Genomic DNA, 25,084 nt, shown 5'->3' on the forward strand with positions numbered 1-25,084 from the left:
ATGACAGCTAGCCTAGTTTTCTGTTGCATGTGATGCGATGACAGCTTGCCTAGTTTTCTGTTGCATGTGATGCGATGACAGCTAGCCTAGTTTTCTCTTTCATGTGATGTCTCTTGTTGCTGCAGGACATTTTCTGACATTTCAAACAGCATGCAGCACAAGGTGGAGAAACCCTACCTTCATCAAACTTTCTCAAGAGCCACATTTTTTTTTTCTTTTTCAAAATCATTCGAACATCATCTATCACTTATCATTTTTTGTCATGTGTCACAATCATTATATAATGAGTTGAAATTATGTATTACTCTTCTTTCTCATTTTAATTTGAAGGATCAATATCCATTGGCAGAATGCACACTTATTCAGACTTAACTAATCTTATCTTGACCATTTCCATTTCAATCACTAATCATACTGAATTTTAGAAAGACTGCTTCATACATGATTAACAATGTACAAAGCAACAGGCCTAATTCATATTTCTAACTAATCATTCATTTTCAAATGTAAAAGCAATCTTTCATCAATTCAGAAACATATATGAAGATGACTTTTGCTGATGTACAACATTTTGAAAAAAGATGATGGCTAGACCAGGCCAGTAGATGGGTTTTGTCAATATCTATCAACCGGCCTTCTTTAGTTTCTCTATCACTTGTGGTTGCTGAGAAAATATATACACACTCATACATACATACACAGTTAACTGAAACAGAGTTATTACATGACACACTTTCTGAACACACATGAATCCAAAATGATTGTAATTCTCCAAATGGCATGTAAAAACAAACAAAAAACAACAAAAAACAACAAAAACCATATATATGAATAAAGTAACGGAATGAACACAGCATTAGCTGAGGAATATTTTCAAGACAAAACAAGACATGAGGTTTACATGATGTATACATGCATCGATAACATATCCAAAAGATTTGTGGAAATAGTTACTTTCTGGACCAGTCAACAAAAAGGCAACAAGGTTCCTATCCCAGGCAAGGAAAAAGCTTTCAACTCCAAATCTCTGCCAAAGGGCACACAGCTCATCAATTCAGGACTTCCTTTAGCTGTCCACAGTCTGACATAGACTGAAAAACACCTCTGCTTTCTTTGTGCTGTGAAGTGTTGGTGAGTGTCTGTGTGTGTGTGTGTGTGTGCAGAATGGAAACTTGTGTTGAATGTTCAGAAAGCAGTGACCCCACAGAAAATTCATTGTGACTGGTGTGCGTGTGGAAAATTATGACAGGTGTACGTGTGGATCATCCAGACTGGTGTATGTGTGGTCCATGGTGTATGTGTGGATTATTCAGAGTGGTGTATGTGTGGAACACTGAGACTGATGTAAACACTTCCCTAGTGGAACATTAAGACTGGTAAGTGCTTCACTAGTGGAACATTAAGACAGTTGTAAATGCTTCACAAGTGGTAGGTGTGTGTACATATATTCAAGACTGGTGTAAGTACTTCACTAGTGGGATATATATTTAAGACTGGTGTGAGTGCTTCACTAGTGGAACATTAAGACTGGTGTAAGGGCTCCACTAGTGGAACATAGAACTGGTGTATGCACTTCTCTTGTGGAACATTAAGACTGGTGTAAGTGCTTCACTGGTGGAATATATGCACTTCACTAGTGGAACATTAAGACTGGTGTAAGCGTTTCACTAGTGAAATATTAAGACTGGTGTTTGCTCTTTCCTAGTGGGACATTAAGACTGGTGTAAGCGCTTCACTAGCGGGGCACTGAGACTGGTGTTTGCATTTCCCAAGAGGAACATTCAGACTGGTGCGTGCATTCTGTAAATGCTGTGTAACAGAACAGTATGAACTGACACGACAACACATACTTTCTGAAGAGTCCATACAGGCACTGTTCAATGCTTGGTGCCTGCAATGAAAAAGAACACAAAAGAATGCCCTGTTCCCCATAGGCATGGAGGTATGGTTTTCAGGAGGGTAAAAAAGAAAACAAAAAAAAAACAAACAACACAGAAGGTGTGTCAGGAATCACAGAGATGTGGTAGGGTCCGTCGGTTGAATTTCCGTGTTCTGATAGACATTCTCTTCAGTCTCTGAAACAAAGAGTGTGCAAATGAGTAAAGCCTGATCGAATGGCACAGGTAACAAATTGTGAGTGAATGAAGGCAGCTGTCAGTCAGCTCTACCCAGGTAGGCTGCTCCTTGTACAAATAACTCTGTAAAGCACGTAGAGTTTGCTCTCTGATTGAAAATAGGTGCTATATAAGTATCATTAATAATAATTAAAAAATAATAAAATAAATTAATAAACAAAAAATCATAATCATCATCATCATGATTATAATAATCCAATTATGACTACTACTACTGCTACTATTATTATTATCATTGGTATAATTATTATCACTCTTGTTATTGTTTTCATGACACAGCAGCCCAAACAGAAGTGAAACACAGCAGGTTTGATTTGTACCAGGACACAGACAGACAGACAGACAGACCCTAGAAAGAGACTAACCAAAGCCCTGGTTGGCATAGACGTTGTCATCGTCTTGTGCAACCTGGTTCTGGTAGATGTTCTCCTCGTCTGCCTTCATCATCTCTATCTTCGTGTCCACTATCATCTTCAGGGTGTCATGGATGAACACGTACTGCGCCTGAAACAACACACCAATGTATATTGCATAACACAACACTATATTGCATTTCATATATTTATCTATCTATCTCTATCTATCTATATATCTATATATCAGTTTCTCAAGGTAGCATCACTGCTCTCAGACTTCTTCTTCTGCATTCGTGGGCTGCAACTCCCACATTCACTTGTATATACGTGAGTGGGCTTTTACGTGTATGACCGTTTTTAACCCGCCATGTAGGCAGCCATACTCTGCTTTCGGGGGTTTGCATGCTGGGTATGTTCTTGTTTCCATAACCCACCAAACGCTGACATGGATTACAGGATCTTTAACGTGCTTATTTGATCTTCTGCTTGCATATACACACACGTAGGGGGTTCAGACACTAGCAGGTCTGCACATATGTTGACTTGGGAGATCGTAACAATCTCCACCCTTTACCCACCAGGCGCTGTCACCATGATTCAAACCCAGGACCCTCAGACTGAAAGTCCAACGCTTTAACCATTCGGCTACTGCGCCTGTCACTGCACTAGACAAATCCATACACATTTCACATCCGCTGGGCAGAAGCCTGACAAAAGCATAACCCAATGACCTTGAGAGCATGCATATATATATATATATATATATATAGAGAGAGAGAGAGAGAGAGAGAGAGATACACACACACACACATACATATATTTATCTATCTATCTATCTATCTATATATATATGTGTGTGTGTGTGTGTGTGTGTGTGTGTGTGTGTGTACTTATCAGAGTGGATTTCTTCTACAGAATTTCACCAGAGGACAACACTTATGTTGCCATGGGTTCTTTTTCAGTGCGCCAAGTGTGTGCTGCACATGGGACTTTGGCTTATCGTCTTATGCAAATGACTAGGTGTTCAGCTTGACTTTCCAATCAAACTTGAGAAAAAGGGCGACACCAGGATTCAAACCCAGACTCTCCTGGACACCGTATAGGCAGATAGATGTCTTACACATTCTGCCACCTTCCTCTTGAATATAGTTCAAAATGCCAAAAATACAGTTAATGGATTGCCAAGTATCAAAGATTTTGTATAAGGATTGAAACTAACGTTGATCAAGAAACTGAATATCAGATGGAAGAAAATAGTACCAAGTCACATACCCCAAAATAAACAGTTTAAGCTGTTCTGGCACCAAGTTATTTACAATCTTTAATCTGGTCATCAGCCACAGTGGCACAGTGTTGAGCTGAGTGCCATGGACTGATGCAAGTTCCAATCCTCTCAGAAGCTATATCATTGTGGGATTTTTCATCCCACGGCCATCTCCTTACCACTGTTGATGCAGTATTGTATTGTACTGTATGATATTGTATTGCAAGGTATTGTACTGTTTTTTTTTTTTTTTTTTTTTGGTCACAACAGACTTCTCTATGTCAAATTCGGGCTGCTTTCCCCAGGAAGAGCATATCACTACAGAGCAACACCACCCTTTTTTTCTTTCTTTTTCAAGTGAATTTATTTTCCTTTGGGTTCAACTGAGAAGACAGACCACGGTCTAGAGGCATCACCTTCATCTTTACAAGCAGTGCATAAATGTCCATGTCAACACTGCCAGTATCGATTAGCTCTTTGGCCTGCTTGACACTGGGATATAAATCAAAACATGAAAGGAAGCACAGAGCAAAGTTGTAATGTCCTAGTTCTAAACTGATATAGATCTCCACAGCACCATTGCCACACCATCATCCATCATCATAAAAAATACAAAAAATGTTTCAGGTTCTGTGGCTTTTCATGCCCTACTCTTATGGTGATTTAAATTAACTCCCCTTCTACTTTAATGCTTGAAGTAAATTTGTGTCAGAATGATTGTGTCTGAACGTTTGTGTTAACCTGATTGTGTCAGTGTGTTTGAATTAGTGTTTGTGTCATGAGAGGCAATGTTGATGTCAAAACTACATACAGGTACAGTGGTATACTATTTACTTTGAAATGTGTGTGTTCATATGGCATCAATGAGAAATGTGCTTTGGAAAAAAAGAAATTCAAGAAATTTTTTTTTTTTTTCTGATCTGATGTACCCACCTCAGTCTGCACCATCAAGGGTCTGTTGTGACGCATGTTCAGCACCAAGTTGTAGATGTCCACCACATCGTCCAGGGTGTGGTCGTCCACATACTGCTGCAGGAAGTCCAGGGCAATGAACGTCCCTGAACGACCCACGCCAGCACTGCACACAGCAACCCCATAGCCATACATCTCTTTCCCCGTCTCCCCTTTCTCTTTCTCTCTATTTCATGATGGACCATAAATCTGATTTTGTTGTCTTTCTGAAGCCTAAAACGTATCTAAACTTTTAACTCATTTAGTACTGCCAGTTAGCTCTCCTGACTTTTCCACAGATGACACATTTGTATGGGTAAGAAATAAAATCGCCAAAAAACAAATGTTCGAATTTATGCACTGAAAACTTCCAAAATGATCAGTAACATAACGAGTAAGTTGGGGACAAATATAAACTTTCTCCCTTCTTATGCTATCATACAGTAAGATGATAAAGTATCCATATTTTTTGTTTGAAAGTTGCACACACTGATGACTTGTAAATGAACCCAGGAAAGCACAAAGAGTTTGAAACACATTAAATTCAGACATGATAGGGCCCCTTTGTCTAATTCTGTTGTCTGCCTTATGAATGAGACGAAACTGGGTCAGACACCTTTGTTGACACACATTTTTCATGTAAACCAGTCACCGCGAAAATGACTCTCCTGCTCGTGAGCACAGCAACACACACTGCATTTACTGGCAGCAGTGGAGGATGGATAGGTCAGTTAAGATATTCTCAGCTTAAAACATCATTATACAAATTAGGTGCCACTCAAAAAATTCAAAACTATCTTAAGGCCCCGATAGGGGTCCTTTGTCAGGAGCAAGTTAACTTGGCTTCCCAGTGGCCTGAAGGATCATCTGTGCAGACACTGTACGCAGGTACAGGTTTGGACTGGCAGACACTCTTAAGAAAACCCATGCAAGTCCTCGACTCCTATGGCAGAAATGAGATGCTTTAGGAGACTCCTTGGCAACTCGCTAGAAGGACCATATGACAAATGAAGAAGTCAGGAAAACCACCAGACATGTTGGTCAGTATGAAAAAATGAAAAATGAGATGGTCTGGCCACATGACAGGATCTGACAGGCTCTCCATGACCATCCTTCAGGGAACAGTGTAGTGGAAAAAGAAATGTGGTGGACAGCAAAAGAAGTGGGCAAACAACATCAGTGAGTGGATAGAGAGGAATTTTACCAAAACTCAGGCCCTATCCCATGACCGCCAGAAATGAAGAATGTTGGTGGTATGTTCAGCAGTGCAGTGCCCCCCATGACCAAACCAGGTTTCAAACCCTGTGACAATGACGCACTCCTTGTATTGTGATACTGGAAGCTGAGTTGTACCCCTAGAGGTCACTGCCATGATTGAGCTTGAAGAAAACTGTCCAGCCACCAGAGATGCAATTACTGAGAAGTAGGATGGGGGAGGGAGGAGTTTTGGGGAGGACAAAGATATCATAAAAAAAAAAAAAACCCAACTGAAAGTGAGAGGACGGTGGGTCAACTTGAACTGACCACTACTGCCAGACGTTGCTCTGCTTTGTAACCACACTCCAGAAATAAAGACAGATACACTGCGTAATGGGCCAGTGATCCCAGTGCACAGCCTGCTGTGGGTTATGACTGTCAAAAGGACACATCATGGAATATCATATCACTGTCAGAAGGACACACCATGGAACATTAACTCATTCTATACTGCCCAATGACTTCCTTCATTATACTCTCTGTACTGGCTGTTTGTTTAAGTTACAAGAAAAATATCTAAAAAAAAAAAAAAAAGAATGCAATTACATACAGCAGTGAAATTTGGTGATGATATAAAGAACAGAATGGATTAACATTTCGCAATGTTTCAAAGCACTCACATAATTACTGGTTGATTTATCATATTTTGAAAAAAATATGTGTTTCTCACAACCGACATAAAGGGGTGAGTTTTTCCCATATAACAGAAATTTTACAAATGTGGTCTTTTGTAGCTATAGACCCTTCCTAATTATAGCAGCTGATTGGACAAATGCATATGCAAAGTGGATATCCACAATAGAATCAGTTTGCATTCGACTTTGAGCCACAGTACTTGCCGAAGTTGACAGATACACCATCTTGTCAAGTGAGCGATCGAGAAAGGTGACTGTACACTCGCATGTATTGTACTCAAACAAAGGCATTTTCAGCCACAATAAAAGTACAGGTGCAGTTTTGGGTGACTGTAGAACAGAGCTGTACCATTTCGTTTCGCACAAAACCGTTAACCTATGAACAATGAGTTGTTAAACTCGCGGTACGCTATAGCGTACCACAGTAACAAAGCGTTGTGCTCATCAGGTACACTATAGTGTACCTTAGTATAGAAAGAGTTAATATCGCTGATCTGTCTTAAGGACGCATAATGGAATATTAATGTCGTTGTCATAAGGACACATCCTGGAATAATGTCACTATGGTAACAACACATCCTGAAATAATGTCCCACTGTCTTGTTCCTTTTTATTCTTATCTACATGCTCACTTGTACCACAGGGATGGAGGTGAGGAAGGTGAAACTCACAATTGTCTAGTAACTCAAAACTAGATAACATAATGTGACAAACGGAACACACACACACATCACACACACACACACACACAGAGCACAGTGCAGATGGAGTGGACAGAGAAAGAAGGCTTGAACCCAGTACCTGCAGTGAACGATGATGGGTCGGGAAGGGTTCCGCTTGGCCTCCAGGCGCACAGTGCGGATGTAATCCATGACGTCCTTGGGGTTCAGGTTGGCTGAGTAATCCACCCAGCCATGGATGAAGAACTGGGTCACCTGCCGTCTCTCCTCCATGTTGTTCTCCTGTGGGGAAAAAAACCATTAAGTTGAATTAGGTTTCAGTTTCAAGGAGATGTCAAAGTGTGTGGACTGAACCATGCACGCTGACAACATCTGATCCAAAAAAAAGAAAAGAAAAAAAAAGGAACAGATGGCAGACCTTCATGTTGACCACGCTTTGAGAGCCTACCAGAGGTTTGTATAAAAGAAAAATTGACATGAAATAAAATAAAATAAGTAGACAAAATAAACAAAAAAAAAGTGAATGCATAAGAATAAAAATTAAAAAAACCCAAAACACACACAAAAGTCGGCATTTCTCAAAAGACAAGACCATCCTTCCTTCCTCCCTTTGTCCAGTACTGGTGCCAGCCTGGCTGATTGTTGGTGGCATTTGACAGGTGTACAAACATCAAAAAACAACAAAACACAACAATGACAGAGAAGATCCACTGATTTCATGATTTTTTTTTTTTTTTTACCATCATCTGACCCCAACACCCATCAGTAGAGACAGTCCAAAGAATCGAAGGCATGCACACATGCATATCCTGACTTCTGAATGCACGTTTTCTGTGTTCTGTCTGGAAAGCTGTTTCAGCTCTGTGCAATGATCAGGAGACATGTATGTGTGGGAATAACATATTGGTTTTTATATTGTGTGTGGTGAGTCAAAACTGCCAGACAGGTACACAGTGATGGCAGGCACAGCAAGCACCTGTCATTCCAGACAAAGGTCGTGATTCTGGAACAACCCGTACTAACAGTAAAACAACAGTGGAACACACAGTTGGTCAATTTCTGTTCCATCAGCAGTATATTAACAAGGAAGACACAAAACTGAAGGGGAGAAAGAGAACAAAGCAAGATAAGTTCATGTGTATGCACATATATGCTTGATTCTAGTTACTGTTCAGCCAAGTATTACCTTTTGATGCAGCAATGAGAAATTGAATTCATTAATGTTGTCGCCAGTTGTGATTCAGCCAAGATTTTACTTGTGAACACAGCCCAAGATTTCAGTACATTTCCATGAGATTAACAACAACCCCTGCACACATATGTAGGTTGTTTACTCCTGAACACACCCCAGGGTGCGCACACTTGCATAAGTACACACAAACTCTCTCACACACACACACACGGACACAACCACACACACTCACACACACTAACCTCACCACACACATTCATCCATACTCACTCACACAACAGAAAGACAGAGAGAGAAATACAGAGACAGAGTGAAGCAGGCGAGTGTTACCATGCAAATGATGAAGTTGCGGATGGTGTACTTGTTGAGGGAAGACAGGGCAGTCATGGTGACAATGATCTCTCCGTACTGCATGGGGCTGTTCACCTCTGTCGGCCAGTACAGGTCCACCTTGGGCTGTAAGGTACAACACCCATCACAGTATAATGAACATTACATATCACACACTGTAAGGTACAACACCCATCACACGGTGCAATGAACATTACATATCACACACTGTAAGGTACAACACCCATCACACAGTGCAATGAACATTACATATCACACACTATAAGGTAGAACACACACCACACACTGAAAGGGACATTTCCTGTCACACACACTGTAAGGGGGTCAGATGTGTGTGTGTTAGTGTATACATCTTTCTAGTTCAGCTGGGTGTCATGTGCAGTCCTTTCCCCGAAACTACTGGCTGTATGAGCAGGTCTTGTAACATAAGGGGTTGTACCAGGTTGTGGGAGGATGACTTTGGCCAAAGTGCACTTACACACAAACACACACACACATGTGTTTGTGCATGTTTGAAACCATATGCATATCATTATAATAATGCCCTATCTGCATGAGAAAGAGTGAAAATGAAAATGATAGAGACATAGGAGGGGGAACAAGAAGAAGAACAAAAACTTTAATCTCCAGGCCTCTGGCCCCAAGAAAGAGGTCAAAAGTACACAATATGGTGATCACGTAGCGACAATTCAATATAAAATACATACTAACTTAAACCTGTAGAACAAAAGTGCCTCTTCTGCATTGTAAATTAATTCTAAATGTCTTCATTGCTGTCAACAAATTCCTGTCCTATCTTCAGGGCATTAAATATATAAACACAGAGTTTACGAATACTATAAATAGAACCATTCTTCAGCAAGTGAACATATGATTGACTTTCAGAGTTCAGATGTTTTTCCCTTAGGCTATTGTATAGATCACAACTGTTTATAAAATTATTTTCATCTTTGACCACGTTACAACATTCACATGCGTAATTTGAATTACATTTGAATGTTCTCCTGAAAAATGATCCATTAGAAAGTGAGAGAGAATGATGATGACCACGACACTGATTTTGTCAGCCATTCAGCATTCTAACATCCTTCAGACAAGGAGGTGAGAAAGAACAAAAAATACTAGTGAACCCATCTTAAGAAATTTGCATGATGATTTGTAGTAAACACACTCACACACACCCATGCATTCTATCAGCTACAAATTCATTCACACATGCTAATGCTAGCATAAGGTCATGAACACCAAGTTGCAACCATCCCTATCAACTCCATCCCTCCCTCCTCCCCTTCATGTACACACACGCACCCACCCCATCCCATGAACACACAAGGCCAAAGGATCAAACTGAGAAAGATTATCAGAAAAGTTAACTGCTGTCACTAATGATTTCCATTTTCTTTGTTTCATATCTGCATTACTTTTGCAGTCAATCTCACTAATCCCTTTAGAACATTATTCACTGATACACAAAAGAATGTTTGCTACACTGTTCTGATCAGGAACACCAGAAAACGAATCCAGTTTTAAAGTATTTTTTTCCAGTGTAGCTGTACAATGAAACAAACAGTGATCATCTTTCAATCCTTTTTCACATGATGATGGTAAGGGGTGACAGCCAGAGAGAGAGAGAGGAATGAGAGAGAGTATGGAAGGAGACAGACAGACTGACAGATAGTGACAGATGCACAGGATGACTGGCACTCTAACAGTACCTTGCACATTTTGTTAAATGTGACATGTTATGAGATATATCAAAGAAAAAAAAAACTCAATGGAGTAAAAAAAACAAACAAAAAAACAACAACAAAAAAACAAAACAAAAAAAAAAACCCACACCAAAAAAAACAACAACAACAAAAACTTGGACAAGCAACTGTATCTGGATAGTCTCCTCCCTCCTCTTGATCTCTCATAAACACATTCACACATCCATCCATCTACATCCATACCACCACCACTTCTGCCATGCAAACTCAGTCCCCTCCACACAGGCACACTTACACACACATACAAACTGCAATCAACTCAGCAAGCAAATCTGTTGGCAAACAAAGCAAAGCACAACACATTTGTACATGTACCCCTTCAACACAACAAAAGCATACACATTTGGAGATTTCAGAAAAAAAAGTTTCAGTTTCAGTTTCTCAAGGAGGTATCACTGCGTTATGACAAATCTATATATTATGTTACACCACATCTTCTAGGCAGATGCTTGACCAGCAGCATTACCCAACACACTTAGTCAGGCCTTGAGTGTATACTTTTGTACTTATCAAAGTAGATGGGTTTTTTTCTACAGAATTTTGCCAGAGGACAACACTTTTGTTGCCATAGGTTCTTTTTCAAAGTGCCAAGAATGTGCTGCACACAGGATCTCAGTTTATCGTCTCATCCAAATGACTAGACCCTGAGTTTGATTTCCCAGTCAAGTTTGGGAGAAAAGTTGAGAGCCGGATTCGAACCCACACCCTAACAGACTCTATGTTGGCAGCTAAGCACCTTAACCATTCTGCTCATTCTGCCACACACTCACGCTGGTTGTCAGAAAGGACTGGACTGATTATATACATGTCACTTTCTCCCTACCTTGTTGCTCAATAAATATATTCACCATGATCACCATCCTGATCATAATCATCATTACTACTTTCATCACAGCTGATAATCAAGCAAAATTTAGCAGCAATGATATTAATGACAGTTTCTGATACACACACACACACACACAAAGAGAAAAATACCATGTGCGTTGGATTATATACACTGGAAGATTTAAATCCAAAAGAACAAAGAAGAATAAAACAAGAAAAACAGCGAACCAAAGAAATGAGCACCACTTCAAACACTGCTGCCATTGCACAATTTTCAAAATATACACATCTCTCCATATATAATTACATAGGCACACATACACACACACCAACACACACATACACACACACACACACACACAAAATCTGTGAGTGTGTGTGTGTGTGTGTGTGTGCATGCGCACGTGCATGCGTGCGTGCGTGGCATGCGTGTATGTGTATGCATGTGTTTGTGATTGTGCAAATACTCCTACACTTTGCTATAAAGACATATTCCATCTATTCATCTACTCAAAGGAAATAGCATGATGAACAGCAGAACACAAAACATTTTGAATCACAGTTCTAGAAACACCCCAAGAGAAAGAGAGAGAGAGGGGGGAGAGAGAGAAAAAGAGAGATCAGTAAACTTCATAAATCTTAATGATTTTCATAGCCACTTCAAGTCACTGAATACAGTGACAGAATCTTGAAATCTTGTGTGTGTGTGTGTGTGTGTGTGTGTGTGTGTGTGTGTGTATGTGGTGGGGGTGGGAGGAGGTGTGTGTGTGTGTGTATGTGTGTGTGTGTGTGTGTGTGTGTGTGTGTGCGCACGTGTGTGTGTGTGGGTGTGTGTGTGTTGGGAGTGTGTGTGTGGGTGGGGGGTGTTTGTGTGTCTGTGTGTGTGTTGTGTGTTGTGTGTGTGTGTGTGTGTTGGGTGTTGAAAGGGGTGGGGTGACAGTAGGCACTACTGTCAGCAAGCGACAAGACAGCATCGGATTCAAAGACAGTTACTCACCACCATAACTTCATGCCCTCCTCTCTAGCCACAAATAACCACAACGAATATTTGTACTGAACACAGTATCCATCTTTACATGACCCTGCTACACACTATCCTGAAAATGAATTAAAAAGATTAAAACAGCTAAAAAAAACAACAACCCCCCCCCCCCCCCCCCAAACCCAGCAAATAACATTTTGATGTCTACATCATTCAGCTTAAATTCAGAAAAAAAAACCAAGCATAACTAGTTGCAAGTAAAACAGAACTGGTCTCATTTAATTTTTTTTTTTTTTTAAAGCATCATGATTTTACATTCATCTGCTGGAAAGACACGGCAGCTGAATGCTTAGAACACTGGACCTTCATGCTGAGAGACTTGAGTATGTGTGTGTGCACATGCATGTGTCACTGTTGAATTATTCTTTGCTGTGTCACCTATTAATGTATCATGACAGCATTTGATTTGCTCTTCTAGCTGGTTATATTTGTTTACGTTTATGTTTATCTGTCATAACTTGGGTATGTGTGTGTGTGTGTGTGTGTGTGTATATCCAACAAATCTGAAATGCACACCCAAACATACACATACACACACCCTAAAAGATGCACAAAGTTGTTCTTTGTGTCTGCCCTGCATTGTGTGTGTGTGTGTGTGTGTGTGGGCGCGAGTGTTTATTTTGCTTGTGTGTGTGCGCGCATCTTACCCGACCCCTCTCCAGCAGGTCAGAGAGCTGGACAATGAGGGCGGAGTTCTGCTCCCACACCATGCGCCAGAAGTCGTTGACGGTGCCGGTCATGGGGCCCTGTGTGGCGATGTACTCCCGGGGGGACGAGTAGCCCTGAAACAGTCACACAGCAGATGCAAACCCCTGTCCACTGTTTGTAGGAACAATCAGGAAATTTGGAAGGAACATTTTTGAATTTGGTAGGAACACTCAGACCCTGAGCCACATCAGCAAAAGGAAATTTTCTATCTAAAATTACGTTCAAATAACATACTGTGACCCAACTAGTGCAGACTCCGGCAGGGGTCTGACATTCCTGTCCTGTGCAAACTACTATCCGCCTATGCGGAGAAAACGAAAGCAACTACGGCCGATAACCTCCCAGAAGTAGGTAACCTCCCCTTTGTCCCACTGGCTAGCGCCCTTTTTTTCCGGCAGCCATCATGACTCCTGTTCCTGTGCTCTTCATACCGCTAAGTTTTTCAGCAAACGTACATTTTATCTACAAGGCCTACTTGCAACACAGTGTAACTGCTACAGTTAAGCTGGGTGGTCCACTCAATGTCGTTATGCTGTAATGTTATGACAGGAAAGCATGTAACCATGCTATGTGGTTGAAAATGAACTCAGCGGAATAATTTTGATGTTGGTGAGATGTCCGAACAAACTGTGGTCAAGTGTAACGCAATACAGCGAAATCGTAACATTTGTCATCTCTGGTCACATGCCTCTTCTTCAATCTTTCTTCATCTTCATCATGTCACCTGGCATTTGGAAGCAGAATGCAGTTATTTTTGTGTGTGTTTTTCAAATTTTTTAATCTTTATCACCGTTTTGAACATTGTGAAGTAAATTTGGGCATGGTGTGTTCATGCATGCACAGACATATTTGTGTGCAAGCAGTGTGCATGCACACACAATCACACAAACACATCCATACACATTTGTACACAAACATTTATTCACATACACAAACATGCATGCACACACAGACACACACATACCCCCCCTCCCCACTCCTAGGCACAGTGAGGAAAAGGAAAGGGTTCATTCCACTCATAGGGACACATCCACTCCCATACCCCACACCAACCCCTCCCACATACATAAATTAAGGAAAGAGGACTGATCCAGTTGGCAGCCCCTCCAACACACACAGAGAGAACAAATCCATTCCACTGATAAGGATGGAAATTGGCTCCCCCCCCTCCCACATACACAGAGGAAGAGGAGAGGGCTGCAGTTTGCCCACCCCCTCCCCAACACACACACACTCATACACAAACATCCCCCCTCATCCTCCCCCCTCACACACACATACCCAAAGAGGAAGAACTGATCCACTCCGCCCCACCACCCCCAAACACACACACATGCATACATAAACATACACGGACCTCCCCCCTCCACACACTAATACACACAGAAGAAGAGAGGGCTGATCCATTCAGGGATGTAGTTGGCACACCCCACCCCCACCCCCAACACACACACACACACACACACACACACAAGGAAGAGAAGAGAGTGGATTTACTCACAGGGATGTAGTTGGCATTGATGTAGTCAGCAGTGGGGTCATCCTCATCCGTCAGCAGCTTGACCCGGGTACGATCAACTGCATGTCAGATCACATCATCATCACCAATCAGTGCCACAAATAACATACTGCATGTCACATCACACTGTCATGACTAAATAGTGCCACTAATAACATAACACACATGTACATGAACCGCACTACCCCTTCCATAAACAAAACCTGAGTGCACACACATACAAGACGCACATACACACAATAGCATGCATGCACCATGCTCACACAAAGGGGGCAGAAAAAAAACAGAGACAGAACCTGAGACAGAAAGGCAGAGAGAGACACAAACACAGAGACAGAAAAAGAGATAGAGAAAGAAATGGCTGGCCAGCAACTTGAATGGACAGATGGATAGATGTATAGAAGGGAGGACAGATGGACAGAGTGTGGATAGATGGACAGAAAGATGAATGGAATGACAGATGGATACGATGATGGACATATGGAGGAATAGATGGCCTGATGGATAGACACACAGAAGGATGGATGGATAGAAAGACAGACAAACATATGGACAGAAGAATGGATGATCTGATGGAGAGATGGATAGATGGTCTGATGAACAGGCAGGATTGACAGATGGAAAGAGCATTGGATAAAAGGACAGACTGATAAAAGGACGGATGGATAGGATGGATGAACAGAAAGATGGACAGAAATAGTTATGTTTTGAGGACGCCAAGGGAGGGGTGTGGAGGAAGCAGAGCCTACTCACAGGCCAGGATGTTGACGTATCTGTTCTTGACCTTGTTGGCGTCCAGGGTGGCTGCCTCCTGCGAGAAACTGGGGCTGTTCTTGGTGATGTCCTGTGGCACACACATGCACACACAACTAATGCATCCCCCTATATATTCACCCCCTCATCTGTTTCACAGCTGTTCTTGGTGATGTCCCGTCGCACACACAGACACACACAACTAATACATCCCAGTATTATCTTCATCTCCTGATCTGTTTCACAGCTGTTCGTGGTGATGTCCTGTCACACACAACTAATGCACTCCCCATGTTTCTTCACCCCTGGTATGTTTCACAGCTGTTTCTGGTGATGTCTTGTCACACACACACACACAACTAATGCACCCCCCTTGTTTCACAGCTGTTCTTGGTGATGTTCTATCACTTACAACTAATGCACCCCCCACCCCCCTTGTTTCACAGCTGTTCTTGGTGATGTTCTATCACTCACAACTAATGCACCCCCCTTGTTTCACAGCTGTTCTTGGTGATGTTCTATCACTTACAACTAATGCACCCCCACCCCCCTTGTTTCACAGCTGTTCTTGGTGATGTTCTATCACTTACAACTAATGCACCCCCACCCCCCTTGTTTCACAGCTGTTCTTGGTGATGTTCTATCACTTACAACTAATGCACCCACCACCACCCTGTTTCACAGCTGTTCTGGGTGATATTCTATCACTTACAACTAATGCACCCCACCCCCCTGTTTCACAGCTGTTCTTGGTGATGTTCTATCACTTACAACTAATGCACCCCACCCCCCTGTTTCACAGCTGTTCTTGGTGATGTTCTATCACTTACAACTAATGCACCCCACCCCCCTTGTTTCACAGCTGTTCTTGGTGATGTTCTATCACTTACAACTAATGCACCCCCACCCCCCTTGTTTCACAGCTGTTCTTGGTGATGTTCTATCACTTACAACTAATGCACCCACCACCACCCTGTTTCACAGCTGTTCTGGGTGATGTTCTATCACTTACAACTAATACACCCCCACCCCCCTGTTTCACAGCTGTTCTTGGTGATGTTCTATCACTTACAACTAATGCACCCACCACCACCCTGTTTCACAGCTGTTCTTGGTGATGTTCTATCACTTACAACTAATGCACCCACCACCACCCTGTTTCACAGCTGTTCTTGGTGATGTTCTATCACTTACAACTAATGCACCCCCACCCCCCTGTTTCACAGCTGTTCTTGGTGATGTTCTATCACTTACAACTAATGCACCCCTCTTGTTTCTTCACCCCCTGGTGTACATACAACTTATTCATCCATGCATATCTTCACCCCCTGGTCTGTTTCGCAGCTGTTCTTGGTCATGTTCTGCCACACATAACTAATTAATGCACCCCCATATTTCTTCACCCCTGGTATGTTTCACAGCTGTTCTTGGTGATGTCCACACACCCCCCCACACACACACAAACAAACAACATCAACAACTAATGCACCCCCATATTTCTTCACCTTCTGGTCTGTTTCACAGCTGTTCTAAGCAATGTTCTGTAACACACAAATGAAGCATCCCCCTTGTTCCTTCAACCCCCTGGTCTGTTTCACAGCTGTTAATGGTGATGTCCAGTCACACACAACTAAAGCATCCCCCCCCACCCCCAACCTCCCCCTCCTTGTTTCTTCAATGCCCTGTTACAAATGCACACAACTATTGCATCCCATATTTCTTCACGCTATGGTTTCTTTCACAGCTGTTATTGGTGATGTCCAGTCACACACACACACACACACACAATGTGCAGGCACGCATACACAACTAATGCAGCACCCATCGTTTCTTCACCCCCTGGCCCGTTTCACAGTTGGTGAAAACGCAGTGTTTACAACATCAATCAAACATGAAGTTTAACCTGTTGTCAGTGTCACTGTCATACTTGTCATGTTGTCTGTATTTATCATCACACACTATTGGTCTGCTATTGCTGTAGAATTGCCATACTTAAACAATATGAACACTTCATCTTCACTTTGTGTTGACACAACAGACAGAACAGACAGCTGTACATCATCAATGTCAATGAAACTTGAGTCATAAATCACAGGCTGAAAAAATCTCTAAGCATAAGTTTAAAATTGTCAAATATTAGCCTTTGATTGGAAAATATTCTGTCATCAACCAGTTTTCATGTATGTCACTGTCTCCATCTCCCTGGAACTGAATTGTTCATAAAACTTAAAAGAAGATTATGGTGGTTGCAACAATAAGCATTCACCAAAAAATGATTATGAGAGAATACCTTCATACACGCTTACAACTTATGAACAATATATGTTCTTGCAATGAAAAGCATTCACCAAAAAAGATTATGATAGAGTATCTTTATATACACTGACAACTTATGAACAATATAATATTTTCCCTTTCTATCTGTATGGATGGACATAAATATGGGAAACACACATTATTGTTTGATGATGAACATGTTGCATTCAAAATTCAGGAACCCTTCCAACTACAGCTTAATGTTTTGCCCCAGTGCGAGTGCTGGTGTGTCAAGTTTTCACTTTTATAAAAATGTGGACTGGTTTGATAAACTTAATCTATACAGCAACCTTTAGCAACAAATAGCCAATACCATTGGAATCACAGCTGCCCTTCATGCCAAGGGACATGAGAGGAAATAAGTAGTGGGAATCATAAGAAAATACTAAAGAAAAAATGTCTACGGTCTTGCAATACCGATACAGTTTCTATCCTGCACACAGGAAACAGAATACCTTGTATAGTAAAGGGCATCTGTGCCTTCAGCAAACTATAGTCAGTGGAAACAGACCAAGTCCAAAACCAAGAGAGCAAGAGAGTGTACGAAACAGAAGATGGGTGGGGAAAGGGGAAATGATCATCAAACTGGTCAGACTAAAGTAAGAATGACAGAAACTCAAACAGGACTGAATGATTCTCTGTGTTTTAATCTAGAGAGTGTCGTTAATTTAAAGTCATCACAAATTCACAGTTGTTTAGATCAGAGACCCAAAACAGGAAGAACTTAACAAGGAACTTCCACACAACTGTCAATGCTGTGGAATGTGTCTGTGCAAGTGCGTGTGTGTTGTGCATGCCTCTGTGCGTGCGTGTGTCCATGCAGGCGTGTCTTTATCTACAATCTCAAAATACATGTAAGACCAGTCATCTTCACCACACACACACCCCACCACCACCACCACAACAACCACCAACAAAAAATGACAACAACAACAAAAGAAGAAGAACCAATGGAAGGGTGCTGATACTTTTGATGAAAGTAGATGATAATGATAAAAAGAATATATACAATGTAATCATACCTTTAAAAAAAATCATTTTCAATGGCAAAATCAGAGATCATGCAGACTCATACCTTGAACATCATTCAGGACACACACAAAAAAAAAGAAATAAAGAATGAATGATTGATTTTGATTTAAGCAAATTTACATATTCACAATGACAGGTATGTTCACAATGTTACAGAGAATCATATAAACACTGTAAAGAAATGGAGAAAACTCCATGTAAAGACTGCAAAGGGATAGAGCAGAGGGTGAAGGGAGAAAACAAAGTAGACTCAGCCAGGAAGGGAGTGACAGTTCTCGTTTCTAAAAGTCTGATATTTACAGCAAGAAAAAGTACACAGAAAAAAAACAACTGTCATTTCCTAATGTCCAAAAACAAAGAAAAAAACAACAGAAAACTTGTCTTTTCATGGACTGCCCTTAGATTTGCTAACCTTTCCCTGATGGGCAAAAGCCTCATGTGTTTCAAATTCCAAAGATGGATAGTTGAACAAAACTTAGGTGGTGGGGATGAAACAGACTCAGAGAGAGAGAGAGAGAGAGAGAGAGTTGAGAAAGAGATAGATGTACAGACACGAGCTGAGATGTAACAATGCATGCATTATCACTGGAAAAGACGAACCTGCGACCACCACCCTACAAGCCATAAGACCAAGATAACACCAAGCTTGGCATGTGCGTCCTTGTTCTGCAACTACACTGGATTCGCTGAGTCTACCTTGACACTGAACTTCTAGGGTTATATACAGCTTTCAGTTCCCTATAAAGGTACCTTGAAGCTAAACACTGATGGTCTTTGGAAGGTTGGAGTGCCTGGCGTGATTCGACATTTCAGCTAACAACTTCTTTTTTATTTAAAAAAATTTAAAAAGGGACCAAAGGAAAAATAGTACAGCTGGGGGAAAAAAGGAAAGGTCAATCAGTAGCTCAAGGAGGCGTTACTGTGTTCGGACAAATCCATATACGCTACACCACATCTGCCAAGCAGATGCCTGACCAGCAGCGTAACCCAACGCACTTAGTCAGGCCTTGAGAAAAAAGAAAAGGATAATAATAATAAATAAAATGAAAAGACAATAATGATAATAAATAAGCAAATAAATGTAAAACATGCAGACACACATTCATACATAACAGATATGCAACAAACATGCAGTTTCACAGATCTCTGATACCAGGAATGTGGTGTCTAGCATGTTGCTCAGTCTATTGTATTTGGAAAAGCCCACAGAGACTCTGTTCCGTTTTGAAGAAATTTGCACAATGCTGGTTTGGAAATGATGCCAATATTCGTTTGATTTTCAAAGCATTGTGCTCTACCTTTCATGCTAGAGTTATGGCCGCTCTCTCTCTCTACCTTAATTTCTTTGAGGCGATTGATGGTGTGATGGCCTTGTACCTGTTCTTTTTGGTATTCTTGGACTTTTTTGAGGATTTCCGATTTTCCTAAATGTAGGCCGCTTGTTGTTACTGAGTTACCAGCAAGTCTGTCAGCTCGTTCATTTCCCTTAACACCTGCATGTCCCGGGCAGTATGACCATGTAAGTTTTTGAATCTGAAAGTTGCGCATTGCCTCATGCCACTCTGAGCTTCCCATTTCACTTTCAATTTTCTGTATCAGGTTCATTGAGTCCATTTATTTATTTATTTATTTATTATTATTATTATGACTACTTTTATTTATTTATTTATTTATTTATTATTTATTTATGTACGCTTATAGTTGATTTCACCAAGTTTTTGTGCCTTATACATATTATTAGTAGTGGTAGTAGCAATTTTTTTTTATATTTATCTATTATTTATTCACCCCTTATTTATTTATTTTATTTTATTTTATTTTTTCTCAAGGCATGACTAAGCGCGTTGGGTTACGCTGCTGGTCAGGCATCTGCTTGGCAGATGTGGTGTAGCGTATATGGATTTGTCCGAACGCAGTGACGCCTCCTTGAGCAACTGACACACTGAGTCCATTAGCATCATGGCATGTTGGTTTCCAGGCATATGGATATATGATAGCCACTGGAGAGGATGTCACAGCTTCAACTTCCATCGTTAGGCCAGAGGTTGTAACTTTGTAGGCAGCATTCTCTTCCCTTATTGTTTTTCCTTTTTTTTTCGCAGTGAATCCCCAACCGGATTGGTCTTTGGTGACTGAGCCATCTGTGTATATGATGATGTCCTCTTCTTAACTGTTTTCTTCTATGAGTAGCTTCACTTCTGCATCAGTTTTGCCCTCTGGCCATTCCCGACAATGTCTTCCTAGAGTGGGTGAAATGGCTGTGCTGGATGGATGATTGAGGGTTTCTCCCATTCTTTTGTTTCTTTCAGGTCTTGTAGTCGGCATACTAGCTGGATTGTGTCTTCTGCTTGCCCATCCACGATCTTCCTCATTCTAGACAGCTGCCATTTGGTTCCTTGACTGCATCATGCAGTGGGTTTTGAGGGTTTTCTAATGCTCTGAAGTAGGTCTTAACCTGTTCTAATTTGTTTCTGGCCTGCACCAAAGGAAGGTCAAGCAGGTATCACATGGTTTCCATAGGCGTGTCTTTTGTTGTTCCAAGGATCAACCTCATAGCTTCATTTTGAACGGTGTTGTGAGCCCAAGTTCGTAGTCAATCACACTGAGAACGAATCATTGATATAGGACGATGAGGTGGCGTTGTTCGATACCTTTGGTTGCCATTGCTTTTAAGACTGAAAGATCCTTTTTGCATTTGAGAACAGTATTTTCCGTATGTTTTCTGAAGGTCAGCATCCTGTCCAACTGTATTCCTAGGTAGCAAAGGCATTCAGTTTTCTCAATCTGAATTCCACTGAATGACACAGGTAGTGGTGATTTGCTTGCGGTTTTATTGAGGGTGCACAGCAACGTTTGGGCTTTCGCTGGATTGATGGAAGATCCTGTGTCCTTGCACCATTGAGAGAAAGATTAAAAAGAAATGGACAGCAATCATTTAGAATGACATGCGGCAAAGATAATAATTGCACAATAATCTCAAATGTAGAAGAAACAAAGTATTTGAAAGAAAAACATTATTGTAAAATATACATATTACACAACTGTACAACAACTTCTTTAAATGTACATCAACATAAAAACCGGACTATTCTTTGCTTTAAAGCCATCTTCCATTCATTCCTTCTATTCAATTTTGCAGGAAAAGATATATCTCTTTTTCATGCATTTAAAAAAAAAAAAAAAAACAAAAAAAACCCAACCACCCAACTTTAACATCCGCATATTTTGCCCAGAAGTGTTAATAAATCAATCAATACTATGTTTTCAATTAATTTTATGTTTATGTGTTCTACACACTTCACCCATATTTAATCTTCAAAATAGTCCAAGAAATTTTCTGAGATTTTGCATCTCCAGAATAGATGCTCAATACTGTCTTTGACTTATATACAAAAATCAAACTTGCGATTCACAACTCCCGTTTTTTTAAACAATGTTTGTCCCAAGAATTCTACGCACTAGAGCTGTCTGTTGCACAGTTTGGTGTGATCAAAATGTTCACAGGTAAGTGCTGACAGGAAGTTTGTAATTCATTTCAGAGTGTTATATTTCAGTCTAATTCCTTTCGGTGCATTTAACTCACTCGCTGCCATTGTCTGCATATGCGGACATCGTCGGAGAAAGCGTTGGATGCCAATGTCCGCATATGCGGACTTGGAATTTAAAAAGTCGTGTTGTCGGAGTGACGCGTCGGATACGAAAATCAAAAGCAGATGTGATATCTTACGTCACCTCTGGTCAGCTTTTCATTCACACACGCTGCGTGTGTGTCGCGATAAGCTCAACCGCAGTTGATAACAAAGCGTGCCCCCTGTCAGCTTTGTAAGTTGTTTGACAAGATGGCGTCACGGTGAAGTGTTCGACACGGTCGGAGAGGTGAAATGTTACTCAGCGTTGAAGATGCTTTGGAAATGATCCAAACTGAAGGCTCTGATGTCGAAGGAGATGTTGATTCTTCGGACAGTGAATTTGAACCAGATCCCGATGAACTAGAAATAGATTCGGCCGCTGAAGAGAGTGTTTACAATGGAGAGGAAAGTGAGGAACATGTGCCAGCAGATGAGACAGACACAGACGACGAAACCACTGAGGAAACGGACGATTTTGCAAGTGTTTTCACCAGTGATTGGACTGACAATTTTTCCTTTTTCCCTCTTGCACATCCCTTCACTGGCATACCAGGTTTGTCAGCTGACTGGCCAGTCAACACCCAGCCGGATGAGTTTTTTTCTTTGTTCTTTGATTTTCATTATGTAGAGACAATATTTTTTTTTATGTGTGAATTTCAACTTTCTTCACCACCTGTTCATACTTCATTGCATGCACTAGGTCTTCAGTTCCTCAAATAGCGTTAGAATGTGATGTGGAACATGTTGGTGTACCTTTCTGATGGATGCAAAAATGCTAAAAAATATGCAAAATATGGATACCGCGATCAACATCAAGATGGTGAGTAAATTCTTTGATTTTTTGCACACATATGGAACAACATTCCTTGCATACATATACTAAATATCAATTGTCTGGGTGTTTATTTGGGTTTTTTTACAATTTTTTCCCCATCCTATACAAACCCTGGGTTTTCAGGGATTGGCAAGGGCAAAAACTCTTGGCATGGAGTGAGTTAAGATAGTGTCATCAATACACTGGCAGCACAACATAATATTTACAGAAAATATAATCTCTATGAAATTTACATTCATTCTATACTTTATGTTCAACACAGTTCATGTGAGAAAGATTCTATTGTTTAAGAAAAATTGCAATAAATTAAATTCCTTTCAGAACCAGGTTTTTTTTGTTTTTTTTTTGTTTGTTTGTTTGTTTGTTTGTTTTTATGTTTTATCAAGATAGTTTCAATTTCAACATAAAATACTCATCTGGTGAGAAACTATTTGTGAGCTTGGTTTTATATAACTTTCAAATAAATTATATGACATAAAATCATATTTCATCCATATCTTCAATGTTTTTAACACTTTGTACTCAGTCAGTGCAGCTGCAATGTAGTTTATCTGAACCAACACTGCAACAGCTGAATGCATTTTCAAAAGCATACTTGATGTGCAAAATGTACACATTGTCAAACATACTCAATTCCCTTGGAAACACCAGTGAATAATGAAGAGGCTAAAGCCAGCAAGTTAAAAGCAATGAGTGAGAACATGAACTGACTGCTCACTGCAGGACAGAAATTAATATCGGTGGTCGGTCCAAGGGAAGCAACTGAGCTTTATGAATAAATCAGTATGCAATACAAAGTGTTTATGGAACTTTTAATTCTGGTAAGTTCTTTCCTTTTAATGTTGTCTGTAAGTCATACCTCCAAAATCCTGGATTCTATTTTACACTGGTTGCATTATTTTGTTTAGCAGTCCTTTAGGCTTTCTGAGACTGCTTGCTTTCATAAAGAACTCTTAGAACCATTTGAATTCATTTTTCAATGACACTCTGTTCATGAAATAGGTGTTGCGTTTTGTGTTTTTTGTTACTCATATCAATGTCTTTTATGCCAGTTTCCTTATCTAACCATAACATCAGCTCTTTTTACCAACACTGTAAACATAATGCAGAGAGAGTGGTGATCTTGTCAGCATCCCCTTTCTTCAGAAAACCATCTCTCAGTGATTGAAAAAAAAAAATGTACAATGAAAGAAAGGGGCAAAGAAGAGGAAGCAAATCATCTGTCTGCCTCTACCCTACTCAACCACATAGCAATTATCCATGCAATGATACAGTTACCTTAAATTCTTTCTTGAAGAGTGGGCTCACTTCTTTGTGTCCATTCTGCATGGAAACAGAGAGCCGGGTACTGATCAACACTCACCATAAAGCTGGACTGCAAACTGTAGATGAGGGAGGCTTTGTAACTGTCTGAATACAGCTGTTTGAGCATTTGATGTGGTAAAGCTGCAGCACTAAGAGCAAATCCTGCCTCCTAGTTCAAGAGTCGTAGTCCTTCACAAAAGTCTCAGCTGCGAATGAATTCTCATTGCAGTGATAAAACCATTGATCATACAGGCACACTTACATAAAAATGACTACTCCAGATTTTTCAGGTATCCTCCACACACATTTTCCCTTTCTTTGAAGCCATACATCCATGAAACCTGATCATGTTATTTAGAGATGTTCAGAAATACACCCTCAAAGATAGCTCATGCATCTTCAGAACTCTGGAACTGCCTTTTCTTCAGCCGTCCCTTGACCAAAGGGAGCAGGAACCAATTGTGAGGGTGCAACTGGGGTAACATGGAGGATACATGACCAACTTTTCACTATTTTCAAACACCAAA

At 40.7% G+C, this 25,084-nt stretch overlaps 1 protein-coding gene across 1 annotated transcript; it reads right to left on the minus strand.

Moving 5' to 3' along the window:
- Positions 1–621: 621 nt before the first annotated feature.
- Positions 622–24,596, minus strand: LOC143298372 (receptor-type tyrosine-protein phosphatase beta-like). Its single transcript, XM_076611275.1, has 9 exons — positions 24,531–24,596; positions 15,441–15,531; positions 14,670–14,746; positions 13,108–13,242; positions 8,801–8,926; positions 7,400–7,560; positions 4,689–4,833; positions 2,501–2,639; positions 622–2,075 (listed from the first exon to the last, which is right to left on the minus strand). The coding sequence occupies exons 1-9, from the start codon at positions 24,579–24,581 to the stop codon at positions 2,011–2,013; spliced, it is 990 nt and encodes a 329-aa protein (XP_076467390.1). The 5' UTR covers positions 24,582–24,596; the 3' UTR covers positions 622–2,010.
- Between the last annotated feature and the right edge of the window lie 488 nt (positions 24,597–25,084).

The sequence above is a fragment of the Babylonia areolata genome, chromosome 23 (assembly GCF_041734735.1).
Source record: "Babylonia areolata isolate BAREFJ2019XMU chromosome 23, ASM4173473v1, whole genome shotgun sequence".
NCBI classification, from domain to species: Eukaryota; Metazoa; Mollusca; class Gastropoda; order Neogastropoda; family Buccinidae; genus Babylonia; species Babylonia areolata.

Bases quoted from the DNA above. Each gene is read 5' to 3' on its own strand.
- LOC143298372 (XM_076611275.1), bottom strand. From the start codon at position 24,581: ATGCAGAATGGACACAAAGAAGTGAGCCCACTCTTCAAGAAAGAATTT. The intron at 15,532-24,530 runs GTAACTGTATCA...TGTGTGCCACAG, and splicing joins TCTTCAAGAAAGAATTTAAG to GACATCACCAAGAACAGCCC. The intron at 8,927-13,107 runs GTAAGATGCGCG...TGTACCTTACAG, and splicing joins ACCTGCTGGAGAGGGGTCGG to CCCAAGGTGGACCTGTACTG.